Source organism: Anopheles coluzzii, chromosome 3 (assembly GCF_943734685.1).
Source record: "Anopheles coluzzii chromosome 3, AcolN3, whole genome shotgun sequence".
NCBI lineage: Eukaryota > Metazoa > Arthropoda > Insecta > Diptera > Culicidae > Anopheles > Anopheles coluzzii.
In genome coordinates, this window is record NC_064671.1 from 75,265,769 (window position 1) to 75,281,753 (window position 15,985).

The window sequence follows — 15,985 nt, forward strand, 5'->3', positions numbered from 1 at the left end:
AAAGTTGAGGTTTGATCTGATTCTGGTTCTGCAGCAAGATACATATTGGAACCAACTAAGATAATTGGGCCTCTTGACATACGATCATTGGAAAATCTTGTCATGTTAGAAAGATATCTCATTCCTGAAAAAAAGATATGTAATATTGGAATCAGAAACCTTTTGGAACAGTTGCCAGATAAGGTACAGGGGTTTTGATTTTGAGGAATGTAAGATAGCAGTACCAGCTCCTGAGACTAGATAAAAAAGAGTGGGACTGCCCAGTTCTTTACCAGGAACTTAAATTTACGTGTTTGTGATTATGTACACGTTCAAATATTTCATTGGAGTCCTTTAATCGTGCCAAAATAATTACCATTTTATGACATTCTAAAGCTGATGGACATAGGATAGAGTACAAACAAACAGCTGCCAGGATGTTGAAAAGGCCAGATTTTATAGCGTCATTAAAATTAAACTAAAACTGTACGTGAACGTGATTCGATGACTGGTTGGCGTTTAGAAGGAACACATGGAATTTTGAAAACTACATCCGTCTCTCGACTGTACGAGCAGTATTGGATGAGTCCTCCGATCACTCATCAATATAAATGGGGGGGGGGGGGGAAACCTTCACCTTATGCGATGAAGTTCCTTGAATCTCCCTTTTATGGGATTTACGGGTTCGAATGATTCATTCGTTTATTTTTGTCGATGAGTTAAAATGCAAAGTCAGATGTTGGTTTGACCATATGTGACCATATGTTTGGGCCGAATTTTGTGACTCATCCTTCAGAGTCTCAATTTCTTGCCCGGTTTTTCGGTGCTACTGTTATCAAATGGTGACTACGTTATAGTGTTGAGAATGGAAAAACCTTATCTCGCATAATTGATGAGCTCGAAACTTGATGATTTCAACACTTGAAAACAAAATCAATTGAAGAATAACAAACAATAATTAATGCTTAATCTTAACAAAACAATAAAATCATTTAAAAATCGTCTCGCATCATCAAAACGCTTCCGAAACCGAGCATACACTCCAACTGTCCCAAAATGCTTTGTTCACCGTTGTTGCTGCTGTTTGCAAAATTAGCTTAAAAATCGATCAACCGTAATGTTACCTCCAAAGCGCTCGTCACCGTTCCCTTTCCAAAGCTTACCCCACCCCGACTTACGCGCCCCCTAACACCACTATCTTGAAATTGCATTCCACAACCCTACGACCTACGCCCGTGCGCTCGCCAATCGCCAAACAAGGCGTACGGCGGGCACTCTGCGGTATCCTCTATCGGTAAAGTAGTTTCGGTTTGTTTCAGTGCTCACGTATGTGTGGTAGTGTTTGTCGAACGACAGCAACAGCAGCAACTACACCCCGTCCCCCGTCCTCCGCCCGTCCTCTGCTGTGTGTGTGTGTCTGTGTGCACGCGCCTAAGAAGCATCCGAAGAAGCCATTCATTTCGCCCGTTTTACCATGCCCATCAAGATGCATCAAGTTGAGACACGGTTTGAGAGCGAGAGAGCAAACTACAACGATTGAGAGAGAGAGAGAGAGAGCGCGCGAAACGTAAAAATCAGTCAAAGAAGAAGATGAAGAAGAAACCGAAACAAACGAACTTAAAAATTGCGACTTCGAATGGTCGCCGTCGCGATGCAACGGTGCAATCAAACCAACGGGGCTGGAAACGGGCGGGGAGAGAAAGGAAGGGCAAACATCGTTCATCGCACCGTTTCACCCCGAAAGTGCGAAGGCAAGATTTTACACTTCTTTTTTTTTACATAAAATCAACACACCACACCAAGAAAACGGCGTGGTTTTTCTTAGCGCGGTGGCGGTGGCCGAAGTAGGCCGGTGACGTCAGGCTCGTTACTATGTACAGTTTAAAAATATGTAATGCAATAAGCCCGCCGCTGGGCAAATACACTTTCAAATCGGATCGGAATAAAAAGGCACAAATGTGGTTGACGGTATACGTGTGTGTGTGTGTGTGTCTTTGAAATAGAAGGGTACATGGAATGGAAAGCAACAAAGATGACCAACAAATCTAATACAGCCGACCGCATCGCAGCCATAAAGCATCGCATCAAACCCCCCTGTAATCAGTGCAGCTTCTTCCCGTTTTTTGAACCCTTCACCCATTACGCCTCTTACGAATAGAGCGAATAGAGAGGAAAAGCGGTTGCGCCGCATCCCGTGACTATATTGCTTTGAATTGCGTTTGAAAAACAAGGAACAAAACAACAGAGAAAAAAAGGTAAGCAAAAGAGACAAAACAAGACACCACAAAAAGGGCACAAATTTCTCGAACAAACGGTATTGGAAGTCACGGAAAGTTTCGTTGCGTTCCCCGTGGAGGGAGAGGGAGCGGGAGGGAGGGAAAATTATATGCAGCCAGAGTGAGAGCGATTAAAATAAAATCGACAAGATAAAAACAACTGCACGTGTTGCGGGCGAAGAAGCGAGAGCGCACGTGCTGTGGGAAGGAAAGAGCAACGACAAGAGTGAGTAAAGTATGATACCAAACAATACAGCAGGAAGAGAAAGAAAAGAAAAAAAAAACAACACAACCCAAGCGACACAACAGAGAGGCGCGAACATTGCTCGCGATCTTCGCTAATCTCTGGCTTTTAGGGCTGAGGGTTTCGTGCGCGCGCGAGAGAGAGAGCACGCGTCGTTGTGGGTGCGGTGAACACGTGCGCGCGAGAGAGAGCGAATTTACGCTCGTGAGTTATTGTTGTGGATGAGGTAACGGGGGGGTGAGAGGGAGGGAAACAAAACCCGGAGAGTAAACAAACAACCTTGCCCTGCGTTGCAACCACTCCACCCCGGTGGCGATGTGCAACCCTGTTTATATGTGCCTCTCTCTCTCTCTCTCTCTCTTACTCACTCATCTGCCATTCCGCCGGTTGCTCACCTTGCCGATATAGGGGGTGAAGAAAACGGAGTACACCGGAGTGGGAAGAAAAGAGAGCGAAAAAGCATCTGTAGTAGGCACCGCCGCCGCCGTCGCCGTCGTCATCATTGACGACGTATCGGTAGCGCTAGAGGAGTGTTGGAGGAAGAAGAGAAAAGGGTGAAGCGTCATCGCAAACGTCATGTGTGGCGGTGACGGCGGCTGTGTTTGTTTGGCTATCGTGTGTGTGTTTTTTGCTGCTGGTGGCACACATAAAACGAGAGCCAAATCCAATGAGCGGAAGAAGAGAGAAGGAAATAAAGGTGTGAAAGAGATAGGGTGAGACGGTGGGCGCGCGTCGCGTGAGTGCATATAATCTATCAACAAAATAATAGAGTGTAGAGCAAGAAGAGCAAGAAGAAACAATCAACACAGCGTAGCAAGAAAGCGCGCGCGGTGTGGTTTACAATAATCTGGGTGTAAGTGTGTTGGTGTTTGTGCACCGTGTATGCTCATTTGGGAAAGGTTAGTCAAGTGAGTGCGCCGTCCATCGCGGTGTGAGAGACAGAGAGAGAGACAGAGAGAGTGCGATATCGGCCCAAAACGGCAACAAAACAAAACGTGTGCGGTTATGCGTTCCCTACTAGCAATGAGAATGTAAAAGTGTGCGTCTTTCAGGCGAGGGGCATGTAGAAGCCGGGGGAGACGGTTGGAAATACGCGGAATTACGCGGCGGCGAGAGCGTGTTTTGCTTTCTACACAGTTTTCGCACTCACACAATCACACATGTGTGAATGTGTGCGTTCACTTTCAGCCAGCGCGCTCAGTTTGGTTTTCTCGCAGCGGCTTGCTGGTGTCGGTGTCTCGCTCGCACTAGTGCAGCGAGTGTTCCTCGTGCGTTCCCTTTCTTGCTACCACACAAAATCGTCAGTACAGTTCAAGCCTTCGCAGTGTGAGGCCGCGCGCGTTTTAGCCTAAGTCCCGGGCGCTCGATGTAATTTGAAGTGAAGTGTTGAAGTGTTGTTTATTTCAATTCACATTATTACGGCCTCGGTCGTATTTTCAAGTGTTGAAGTGTTGTGCGCATTGAAATAAAGCAGCGTTAATCTTTCATAATTCATAATATGTAAATTATGCTGCTTTATTTCAATGCTTTTTTTACAGTATTCAACAAACACAACATACAGGCAGTAAGGCGGGTGCTTGAAGTGACGATTTTTTTTAAATATTTATAATAAAAAATATGTGTGGTTTTGTGGCAAGATTGTGGTTAGCGATGTGTGGAACTGTGCCTTAAGTTTCAATAAAGTGTTAAAATATCAAACGAGTTTGATGTAATTAAATTTATTTCGATGCATGCGATTTTATTACGCAGCAAATCAAAGTGAACGAAAGCGCACAGCGCACAACGCGCAACGAAAGAAACGAGGGGGAGGGGATGTTCAGCGCAGCGCGCAAGTGCGGCAACAGCGCAGCGCAAACCGAAAGAAACGCGAGAGAGCAAGAACAGCTGATCCGCGCATCCAGCGCAGCGCGAGAGGAAAAAACGGGAGGGAGGGGGTATCAGCTGATCAGCTGTTTTGTATCGCGAGAGCGCCCCGTGTAATTTGAAGGCATGCGAGAGAGCGCTGCGCGCGCTCACTCTCAATTCGGAAAAAAATCACTGCGCCTCGACTATGGCGGACAATACAACTTCGACCGAACCCCTTCCCCCTGTTTCTACATGCCCCTCGCCTGTAAATTTTGCTCTCTTTGTCTGTCGGGTTTTTTACGGCGGTGCGTCCGATCGGAAGAGAGTGATATTTCCCCTTCATCGCCCTCTCTCGCTCTCTCTCTCTTTTTGCGCTCTCTATCGCACTCTCCGCCACACACAAACACTCAGTGGCACTCACACCCAGCCTCCCGGTCGGCACGTGAGGAGCAGTGTGCATGGTGCAAAAAGCAGAGCGCCAGCCAAAGACAGCGTGCGAAGTGCGAGAACGGGCGCACTCTCTCGCGGAGACAAACAACATACAACAACAAAAAAACACACACTCATCAAAGCTCATCGTCGTTGTCGGCGGCGGCCGTGTTATTGTTGCTCTTGCTGCTGTTGTTGTTTTGTAGCGGCGTGTTAAACGGAAGTGTGCGTGCAAGGGTGTAAGAAGGGTGCCCGCAAGAGAGTGAGCACGCGACTTTTTTGTGTAAGAGAGAGAGAGAGAGAGAGCGCGTACGATGAGGGTAAGGGTACAACGGGAGGGAACGCGGTGGAGCGGTTACGATGATGTGTTGGCTCCTTCTTCTTTCGAACGGCGTCCTCGCCGTCACCGTCGTCGTCGTCGTCGGCGATTGTGTGTGGCATCATGCACCGAATCGCGCGCGCCCAGGGGGTATTCCGCGTGATAAACGGATCAAAGTCTCGCAGTCTTGCAACAGAAACCGAACCGTTCGAACCACGTGCAGACGGTGCTCCGCGTTGTTGCTGTTCGCACCAGTCAGAGCAAACGCGCCAGAACGTGTGTGTGTGTGTGTGGAGAGTGACCAACCCCCCTCCGAGAAACAACCAGACCGCAGTCATTCATCGTCGTCGTCGTCGTCGTGTGTGTGTGTAGGTGAAAGGCCTGTCAGTGGGATTGTGCGGTGTGGTGGGGGAAGGCATAAAGGAAGCAGTAGTAAAATATACAAAACGAAACCGTTTGTCGTGTCGTGTAGCGGCAAAGGGTGGTGTGTCGGTGCTGACGGTGGTTGCAATTTTTCGAGCAAAGGTTGCTTCTCCGCTACGTGACGTGTCTTCGCGACCGTAACACCACACCATTCCGGTGGGGTTTTTTTTTGGTGTGATTTATTTGTGGAGCATTTAATTTCGCTTTGCGTTTTGCGTCGGCGGGTCGTCGTCGTGCTGTTCTGTGCAAGCAGCGCTCTTGGCGATTGAGTGCGCGCTCGGTGCAATTAAAGAAAGTGGATGCACCATTTGCTTCTGGATGGGATTTAATTACGTAAAAACGCATCAAAAAGTGAAATTTTAAAATCAGTTTCCATAAAAACGGATAAACGGTGTAAAGGTGTGCACATAAATACGTTCTAAAAAAGTGTAACGAATTATTGCTGTTGACAGAAACGTTCATTTATCAACGATTTGTGTTAATATCAAGTGATTGAAATTGCAAACGCAACTAAATTGTACGCCCCGACTCACATTGCCTGCTCTCGGTCGGTAATTGATTAGCTCAACACACACGACGGTTGGTGAATAAATTAGTGCGAGAGCGAGATAGCGCACGACCCACAATCAATAAAGACGGTCGCCCCAAAGATCATCCCATCCGTGACGGTGTAAATGTGTGCGACTGTGTGTGTGTTTGACGGGCAATTCGACAGCACCCCATCATCATCATCATCATCGGCGTCGTCGTCATCATCATCCGTCGCGCTGCTGTTCGATTGGTGGTAATTCGTCGTCGTCGCCCTCTTGATCTGCGTTGATGAATGTGACCGATGACTTGTTGCGAGAGTGCGAGAGTGAGCGAGCGCGCACGCGATCAGCTACGGTACAAGTGTGTGTGAGCAGGAGCGAGCCCGTGAGCGGCCGGGGAAAGGAGATTACGAATGAATGAGAGTGGCGCGCAGACCGTACACAGGAGATAATAAGGGGTGAATAATAATTACGCGCTTCTTGGGCCCCGTGCAACGTACGCACTGCGAAGAGTGCGAGAGCGGGAGAGCGCCGTGAGTGTGTGAAGCGTGTGTGGTAGCGGTTCCGATTTTGTGGATTTTTGTCCAGTTGTGTGACGGTGTGTGTCGGTGTGAGGAGCAGCGTAGCACGACACTATCAAAGCGCACCGCAGCATCGCTTGGCGTGCGGCAGAGAAAGAGAGCGCGTGTGTGAGCAAGAGAAGCAGAAGGAATGTGTTTGTGATCGACAGATCGCAAATGTCATCTGCTGTGTGCGGCCGCCAGTAGATTGTGTGTGCGTCATCGGGGCAGATCGGATTATATATCAAGAGCGGCCATTAATTGGATGTGAGTGCGGGTCGCTAATGAACGTGTCCGAGCGTGTTTGCTTCCTTCTTCGAGCGTGTGTGTCTTGGCAAAACGGCGGGCAATACCCCTGCTGAGTGGAAATGTTCATCTAATTAAGCGACAGCCATCGCAGCAGTGCATGTTTGTGTTTGTGTGATGATTAAGCTTTAAGCATAACGCATAATCTAACAAAAGGCAGAAGGAATTGATCTGTTAAGTGCAACCGTTTAACACGAATCGTGTGCTAGTGCGTGCGTGTGTGTGTGCGCGGCCTTGAATTAATACCAGTTTTTGCTGGTTGTGTCTGTGTATGTGTTAAATGATCGACAGTGGCAGCTAGGCGCGTTTACTGCGTCCTTGGCAAACGGCAATTTCGGTGCGATACACAACGATAAAAGAAGGTTAACCCTCGTATCCGTATAAAGCAGTGCGTGTGTTGGTGTGTGTGTGCATGTGTGCGCCCGCTAACAGTGCAGCGATCAATCGAAGCAGTCGGGCGCGTTCTGCCAGCGCCAACTTTACCCCCGTTGTGACGTGCGGTTGCCCCAAGCGGTCAAAATACGTACCAAGCAAGCACCGGTGTCGATTGTGTCTCGGACGGCGAGACACAGCGAGCGGCAGCAGCAGCAGCAGCAGCATCCGGACCGGCCGCCGCCACCGTCGCCTGTCGTGCTGTGCGGTGCGACGGGCCCGTACACTGACCCCACCGCGAACGGCTGCAGCAGTGGCCGCCCGATAGCAGCGGCACCGAAGACGGCGTCCAAAATCGAAACGATGGCGGAAGCCCAGCGGCTGATCGGCATCTCGCTGGCGAAGATCGCCCAATCGCGGGTCTGTCGCGGGGGCGTCTCGCTCCACAAGAACCTGCTGGTCGCGACCGTGCTGCAGAAGGCACGGTACATCTTCATGGAGGAAGCGTACCACATCGTGCACGGTCACTATCTGCAGCAGCAGCAGCAGCAGCAACACCATCATCAACAGCTGATGCAGGAGCAGCAGCATGCGGCCTACCTGCTGGCGGGGCACTGCGACGGTTCCCCGGCTGAGGACGGCGGCTGCGATGATGACTGTAGCAATAACAACAACAACAACAACAGCAAGTGCAGTAGTGGGCTGGAAGAGGAGGAGGAGAAGCAGCAGCAGCAGCAGCAACTGCTCGCAGCGCGATGCAGCCCCGTGGAGGAGCTAGTGGACCCGGTGGAGGAGGAGGAGGACGGGGCCTCGACGACCCTTTCGTACGATTGTGACACCACCAACACCACCACCACCACCATTCTGCCTACGACGATCGGGAGCCTGGGCCCGCTGGAACCGCTCAACATGTGCCGCAACAATGGTTCCCCCTCAGCAGCAGCAGCTCCCGCCGGAGACACGCACGAGCAGCCGGACGAGGAGGAGGAAGAGGAGGAGAAGCAAACATCAACGTGCCAGGATGTGGCCGCCCATCTGTTCCTGCTGCCCGCGCTGGCGCCCTGGATCGGTGCGCCCGAGGATAACAAGGAGAACATTGGCAGTTCCTTTTCGTTCCTGCCGGCGGCAGCGTCCCCGTTCCACTACCATCACGATGAGGAAGAAGAAGAGCAGGAAGAGGACGACGAAGAAGAGGAGGAGGAGGAAAACACTTGCCAGGATCTGTCCTGCCACCGGCGGAAGCAGGAAGCGGCCGACCACCAGCCGGAACTGGCCAGAAAGCAGCTCGAGTCGGCCGTCCGGTCGAAGGGTGCGCTGCGCTACTTCGATCTGGACGATCGGCGCACGGCCCGGCACGAGCGACGGCGCCGAAGACACCGGACGGAAGGGGACGACGAGCAGCAAGCGTTCCCGTCGGTACCCGCGAAACGGCGCCGCTCGTCCGACTGGGACCGGTCGGCGGTGGAGCTGCCCGACCAGCAGTCCACGAACGATGACCGCATCCACCCGATACCGCTCCTGTCCGCCAAGCGGCTCAAAACGATCGACAACCAGCAGCAGCAGCAGCAGCAACCGCGTCCCATAACGCCGGCCCTCTGCCCCCAGCCACAGTTCTACTCGTCCCCGCACGAAACCATCTGCCCGGGCGATGCGGAAACCCTGTCCGCGTGCGTCAACCAGCAGCTGGAGGCGGAAAATTTGAGCACAAGCGGCGGCGGCAGCAGCAACACTTCACCACCACTGGCAGTGGAAGAGCCGGAAGTGGAGCAGCAGCAGCAGCACCCGGAGGAAACGGACGCGGCCGCCCCAGCTCCAGCCCCCTCGGTCGAGAGCATCGACCGGATAACGTCATTGGTTTCGATTTTTAGCTTCGGCAACCTGTCCCGCTCCGTCTCGACGCCGGACGTGTTCTGTGCGGCCCAGGCGCAGAAGGACGCCCGGCCGGATGCGGGCGGCTCCCTGCTGACCAGCCAGCTGCAGCATCACGGCCAGCGCGGCTACCTGACGATGACGGTGTAACTAATGCTGGTGCGTGCGGCGTGCGTGCGTGGACAGGGAGAGAGGGAGGTTTGTTTGCAGACAGATAGAGCAAAAGCAAAAGCAAAAAACGGACGTGATAGTAGAATATCTAACCTAAGTCGCTGGGGAGGGGAACAAAATGGGATGTCAGCGTAAAAATGTGAAAAAATCGAATGTTTTCTCCTTTTTTTTACAGCAGCGTGAGTAATGTAGGGTTGAATGAGTGTTTGTGCGCGCGGGTAGTGCCTCTTACATAGAAGTAGTCTTTTAGAAGTAGCGGAAGCAGCAGCAGCAGCAGCAGCTCCCATTTTCCATTTCCACATTCACAAATCAAACTATTTATCGGTTAGGTTAGGCTCTCGAATTTCGAATTTCAAAACCCTCTTCTGTGCTCGTGGGGTGTGGGAAAAGCCACTGACCGTTGCGAAGAAAGAGCAGACTCGATGGTAGCAGCAGCAGCAGTTAGTTTAGCTTCCAATCGCCTTATCCGCGGTTTCCTCTTTTGACCCTTTTTAATACCTTCACACACAGACACACACACACGTAAAAATGATGGCTAAAAGGAGTATGGTGGGGCGTAAAAAAGGGGTGGCGTGGGGGGGGAGTTAGAGTTGATCGGTTCGTGCCACCCCCCCACCCGGGTGGCAAAACGGTACTTTGCATCGAACATCACGATCATTAGCGAATTGAGCTTAGAAGAAGAAAGGAAGAGAAGAGAACCATAAAACTCACCCCTTCACTAACCCCTCCCGGTCCCAGTGTGAGTGAGAAGCTTGAGAAGAGCAAGAAGAAGAAGGGCCTGTTAGCAGTCCCCCCCCCCTCTTGGTTCGATGCGCGTGACGCGCGTATCATCTTTACATCTCTCCCTAGAAAGATGGGGCAGAGCAGAGGGAAAAGGAAATATATTGCATAGAAGAGAAAGGATGAAAAAGCAGCGCCAAGAGTAAGTGGACACTGCGGTGTGTGGTTCGCGATCGTGTCTAGGTTGAAGATCGCGCAAGAGAAATACGCGCAAGCGAGCAACCAGCAGCCGGGGGCGTGTGTGTAGCCCGGGCGATCGGTAGTAAAGGGGCGCTCGCGCTTAAAGCATAAGTAGCTCCGCTCTCTTCCTGCTCCCGTATTGGGGGGGAGAGGAAAGGAGGCTGAATTGGTTTAGCGGCTGCTGCTGCCGCCGCCTCTGTCTGTGTTTGTGCCCATTACCCCATCAATCGGAGGCACTGCTTTTCACGTTCCTTGCTTCGTTTACGGCATTCCCACCCAGCATAATGATGCGTCCAACGGAACGAAAGGAAAGACAGAGAGAGAGAGAGAGCGATTGAGAAGCGCCACACGCAAAGTAGGCCTTGCACCACCACCACCACCCCCTTCCGCGGGCGGGAAAGACGCTGTTGCGTTAAAGCGTTGCGCTAAACCTGTGTTTGCACAAATACCAATAGGAAAAAAAGGAGGTAGAAGGGGTGAAGGGGAGGGGGGGTGGGGGGTACGTGCAAAAAGAGAAGGGCACCGAAAAATCCTAACACACGGCACCTCCCCCCCACCCCGCAGTTGTTAGGTTGGGTGGTTTGCGCGCAGACACAAACACAACGTGTGAGGGTCGTCGCTGCAATAATGCATTTTCTCTTTTTTGTGTGCACACAAACACACACACACAGAGCCGTCCTTCTCACGGTTTACGGTGCTACGATGCATTTTCTAATGCTTCATGGTGGGGTGGTAGTGGGTGGGAACCCGAGATGAAGATGCGATATATATTTGTGTACCGCGCCGGTGTGGTGTGTCCACTGTGGTACCACGACGTGCATTTGTACGCCAAACCAGAGGTCACCCCGCCCGGTTGCCCAGGTGACGACGTGGAGAGATGAAAGTTCATTTGGCGCTTTGTTGCACCCTTCACCGAAAAACCAGCGGGCGCGCAGCAGTATACGTCAATCGTGTACGGCGCATAATATGCAGAAGATATGCGATCCACTCCCCCCGCCCCCTCTTCTCTCCCATCCCTTTCTACGTTTGGCACGGTGTGAGATGATCGATTCGATATTCCTGCAACTGGCCCAATAGCTGGGGCGGATTGAAGAGGCGCGGGGGGGTGGGTGGGTTTTTGAAAGTTGTTTCCGTTTACGGGGTGAGCAAATTACATGCCATTTGGCAGCTGTAGTGAAGATGATAGGACACAGAAAGAGAGCGATAGAGAGAGAGAGAGAAAGAGACAGCAGTGGGATGTTATGTATGTGTGTGTGTGTTGGTGTGTTGGAGATTAGACTTTTTTTGTGTGTTATGTGTATCATGATGGACACTTTCGCAAAGCAAATCATTCAAATGGAACTTGATTAGTATAGCAGTGTGTGATGGTTTCTTCTTTTTATTATTATTTTTGCAGCCGCTTTTTCTGCGCTAGGGAAAGAGGGACAGACACGAAAAGTGATTGTACCTTTTTTTATTGCGGGTTTTTTTTTCTTTCGAAAGTACTATTGATAGTGCGCTGTAAATCGCATGAATTTGAATTTCCAATTGGATGTGGTTATGTGGTTGGTGCGATAGGAGATTTTCGTATTGTGTTGTTTTCTTTGCCAACAGGAATTACGTTGGAATTGTCAGTGATAGGAATTTTAATTGAATTCAATGCCGTAAACCTTTTCAATTTATTATAATAATCGAACAATTATTCCTTTTTCTTTTATTTATAAAAATAAAAAAAAAAACCACTCCCTTGCGAAGGTTTTCAATCGTTAAGCTGTTTCTTTTTAGATTTGCAGCACAAAACGACAAACAGATTGCTAACTTCATTTCGAATCAATTCAAATTTCCGTACATTAAACGGCTTTTTTTCTCTCCTTCTTTCTTCTCACACAAAAAGGGCAAAGAAGCTCTCCATGAAACTAGCCATGAAGAAGAAGGTCTGGTGGGAGGCCAATAATTTGCCGCAATCAGTGGCGAAGGTGGCGATCGTGTATAACCGACCCCTTCCCATCCCCACTGAATTCGAACAGATCGCGCGGGAGTCAATGAACTCTCTGCTTGGGGCAGGCCTCGCTCAGTTTTTCTCAGCTGTGGCCTTACCTTACCAACCTACCCCACCCATCATTGACGGAGATGGAGATGTGTGTGTGTGTGTTCGTGTACGTGTCATTTTGTCGAAATGGATTGTGATAGGAAATTTCGCACTTTTTTTTTTTGGTTTCTCCCCCCCTGTTGGTGGGGGTGGTCGGGTTGCAGTGCTGCAAAAGTGAAAGTTTACATAAATGTGTGTGTGTGTGTGTGTGCACTTGTAAGTACACTCCAAAAACCCTTATAATTGCAGCACCACCAGCTGTAGCATAAGACACTTGTTCTTTTTTTGTGTGTTTTGTGTTTTTCGCACTTAAGTGGGGGGGGGAGGTAATGGATTGAATTTACCCTCCACTTTCTGCCCTTATCTCTCTCTCTCTCTCTCTCGATTATACGCGAGGAATATGATTCCGTAACAGTGTTCGATTCGGTAAACTTTATTCAATCACTGGCGCGCACGCGATCGATCGTGTTTTGCGCTGACAATCATAGCGAAAAAGGGGGGGAGGGACTATTTTGCCCCGGTTTTGGATCCCCATTTCCCTTCCCACCAAGCAAAGCTCACCACCACCACCACGATTGCCTTTCTATTGCGCAATATTGCTACGCGGTGGCGGTAACACCATTTCTCACCAACCGGCCCAAAGCGCCGAAGGATTTGAAAAAATGTGTTCCGCGTTTACGTTGCTGCTGCTGCTGCTGTGATAGAGGGCGCGAGTGAGCGCACATAGTGGCCCACCACCGGCCCAACATGCCACTTAACCTAACAAGCCTCCCCCCCCCATGCTCCTCTGTGTGGGGTATGGGTTTTCCTGCTTATTTTTGGTTTATGCAACTCATCATAAAACCGACTCTACTCCGCCGTACCCCATGCCCCGCTCGGGCGGTGTGTTGTGGGCCTTCCCCTACTGCTGCTGCTTCTACTACTTCTCATAATTAAACGTGCAATCGTGTCTTGGAATTAGGGGAAAAAACAGGACAGTGTAACGGCGCAGTGAAAACAAACAGCGCGCACAAAAAACAAGAAGCACAGCTATGACGTGAAGCTTCATAACCGTTTCGGCCAGTTTTGTCGTGTGCAGGTGTGCTTTGAAAGACGAGAAAGAGGAAAATAGATGCACACCGCCAACACCCCCTTCCGTTTATATCAGACAAAAAGCTTAACAACAATCCCCATTTTAAGTAGTAAGAGTTGTAGGTGCTTGTCTGTTTTGTTTTGTGAATTATGAACTTACTATTATTTGGCGATCCTCGGGCGTTGCGTTGCGGCGTCCTCCTCCTGCTCAAAAAGAAAGCGTAAAATAGATTTCAACCGGATTTGATCTTTTGCCTGCATTACGAAGCACGGCGGGAAGGTGTTTTGTTACAATCATATATTTAGTTGCTTTAAATGCGCATATTTACACTTATTACACATCCCCATCCCCTTTTTATTGCTTAGGTGTTGCGTGCGAGCTGACTCTGTTCTAGGAGTTGTATATTTATATTTATCTTCCGTGTTTTTTTTCTCTTTACTGTTATTAATTTTATTTTTCACGTAAGATTCTGATGGGAGAGGGAGCGATTACATACAGTGGGACATACAGGAAGCAGGTTGTAAAGTAATTGTGGACAAAATGAACTAAAAAGATAAAATAAAACAAAAATTAAACCATCATAAAACGGAGGATTAGAGGAGGAGAAACAGGAAGCAATTTAAAACTGATCCACTCGAGAGAAGTATTGAAGGCAGTTTGATTTGCTTTGGGAAAGAGATTGGTTTAGTAAGCGTTAAAGCGTTGCGCGTTTAGTTTTCCAAACATTAAAAGTAAAAAAAAACAACTAAAACATACATAAAGCGATACGAATAATATATTAAACCTAAATAATAATGGCACACAATTCGTTGAGGGGCGAGCTAAGGAGAAGGAGTGCGAGGAGTAGGTTAAGCAATTATACATTCAAACATTTGCGTTAAATCGATAGCAAACGTATGCGAAACATACATATGCACACGACGCAACATACATATTCTAGCCAGCTACTAGTGAGTTAAGTGAGAAGGGAAGAGAGAGAGAGAGGAAGAGAAGGAGCGAACGAAAATGATAAAAAATGAGGACCCCGCGCGATATCAAAACCCGTTATTGTGGAGCGAGAGAGATAAGAAGGTGCTAATAGTTTGTCGTGGGGTGGGAATGAAAATCAAGTTATTGCTATTTTTTAACACAACACAGAGAAAATAGAAAAAAAAAGAAAAAAAGAAGAAGAAAAGTATATATCTATATTAGTGGTAATGTGCTAGTGAAGCCGCCCCATCCCCTTCCGATTGTTTGTTTTATGATTAGAGAGAGCGAGATACGGCCCGAGGACGATAAGAATGAGGATGATGATGAATATGAATTTACTTTGTGTACATATTAATGACGGGTGCGTTGTGTTACGACACAAGTGTGCCGATGAGGGAGGGTGCCGACCGAGGCACACGCACCCGCACACAGACAGATCAACTGCGACATTGAAATGATCACACTATTACTATTATTATTATAGCAGGTATTTGTACAACCAATGCCAATTATATATATATAAAGAAAGTGGGAAAATCGGAGCGGGAAGGAAACCGTTTGAAAAGGAATGTTTTAATATATATTTGCAAACCGGGGGAAACCCGCAATTTGCTGCTAATCGAAAAAAAATAATACGCTTTTTTATTCCTTTTTTGGCTTCAATGTTATCCCGACAAATATATCACATGTAATGCGAAGACGTGATGACGAGTGCTAGCAGGGGTAAGTATCGGAGAGAGTTTAAAAATGAATTTGGAGTGGTAAGGAAATTACTTGTTTCGTTACAAAACCCCCCTTTGGACTGTGTTGTTCTCGGATGACTCATCCTGCCACCCGTTCGTGGGTTGGATTGTGGGAAATTAATTCGCTGTGGTTTTCTGTAAATAAATAAACAAATAAATCACGGATGATCATTTGCAACGCATGAACTGTTTTTGCCTCGATATTGGGTTACGAGATTTTAGAGAAAAAAAACTATTTGAAGTCAAAATTGATATCAACTTCAGGATAGAAAATTGATGCATAATTGGGTAAAGTTTTTTGTATAGTAATGTTTTGCTTGATTACTCAATTATGAAAAAAATGTTTGTAGTATTTAATGTGGAGCATGTGATTTCCTTCATTGCACCAATAATTACTATTTGTACAACCGAAAACAGCTAATTTTTTTAATAGCCTAATTTTACACATCAATAACACACATGTTCATCATAAAATCATTACAATCGTTTAGCTTAAATAGATATTGCAAAGAATGTTCGGTGCTTATCGTTAAAAAAAACTATCAAAATGTGTTTTAAAATTCTTCATTTTTAAGTAAAACCTACGTTAAAAACTCTCCTGTCGATAATATGGTACATTGTAGTGTTGGGTTTCATGAATCTTTCGTTGACATTCAATCATATGTTGAATCTTCATTATTCTTCAGATGAGTGATTCGAATCTCGAGTCGAATCTTAAAAAAATTACAATTAATTTCAATTAAATTAATTTTCAAAGATTCATAAATCTTCCAAGATTCATCCAAGAATCTGTAGAGATGTATAATTTCCAAAATATTGAGATTGGCCAATCCCACTGAAAACATGCCCG

General features: G+C 48.1%; 1 protein-coding gene and 1 long non-coding RNA gene across 2 annotated transcripts; both read left to right on the forward strand.

Moving 5' to 3' along the window:
• The first annotated feature begins 906 nt into the window (after positions 1-906).
• On the forward strand, positions 907-4,220 carry LOC125907520 (uncharacterized). The gene is made up of 2 exons (XR_007452741.1): positions 907-3,867; positions 4,038-4,220. It is a non-coding gene; the product is annotated as an uncharacterized LOC125907520 (long non-coding RNA).
• Positions 4,221-7,340: 3,120 nt separating this feature from the next.
• Positions 7,341-14,405, forward strand: LOC120955838 (probable serine/threonine-protein kinase kinX; the record flags this gene model as incomplete). Its single annotated transcript, XM_040377025.2, has 1 exon — positions 7,341-14,405. A coding segment is annotated over one exon (1,962 nt), but the record flags the coding sequence as incomplete, so codon positions are not given.
• Positions 14,406-15,985: the final 1,580 nt, after the last annotated feature.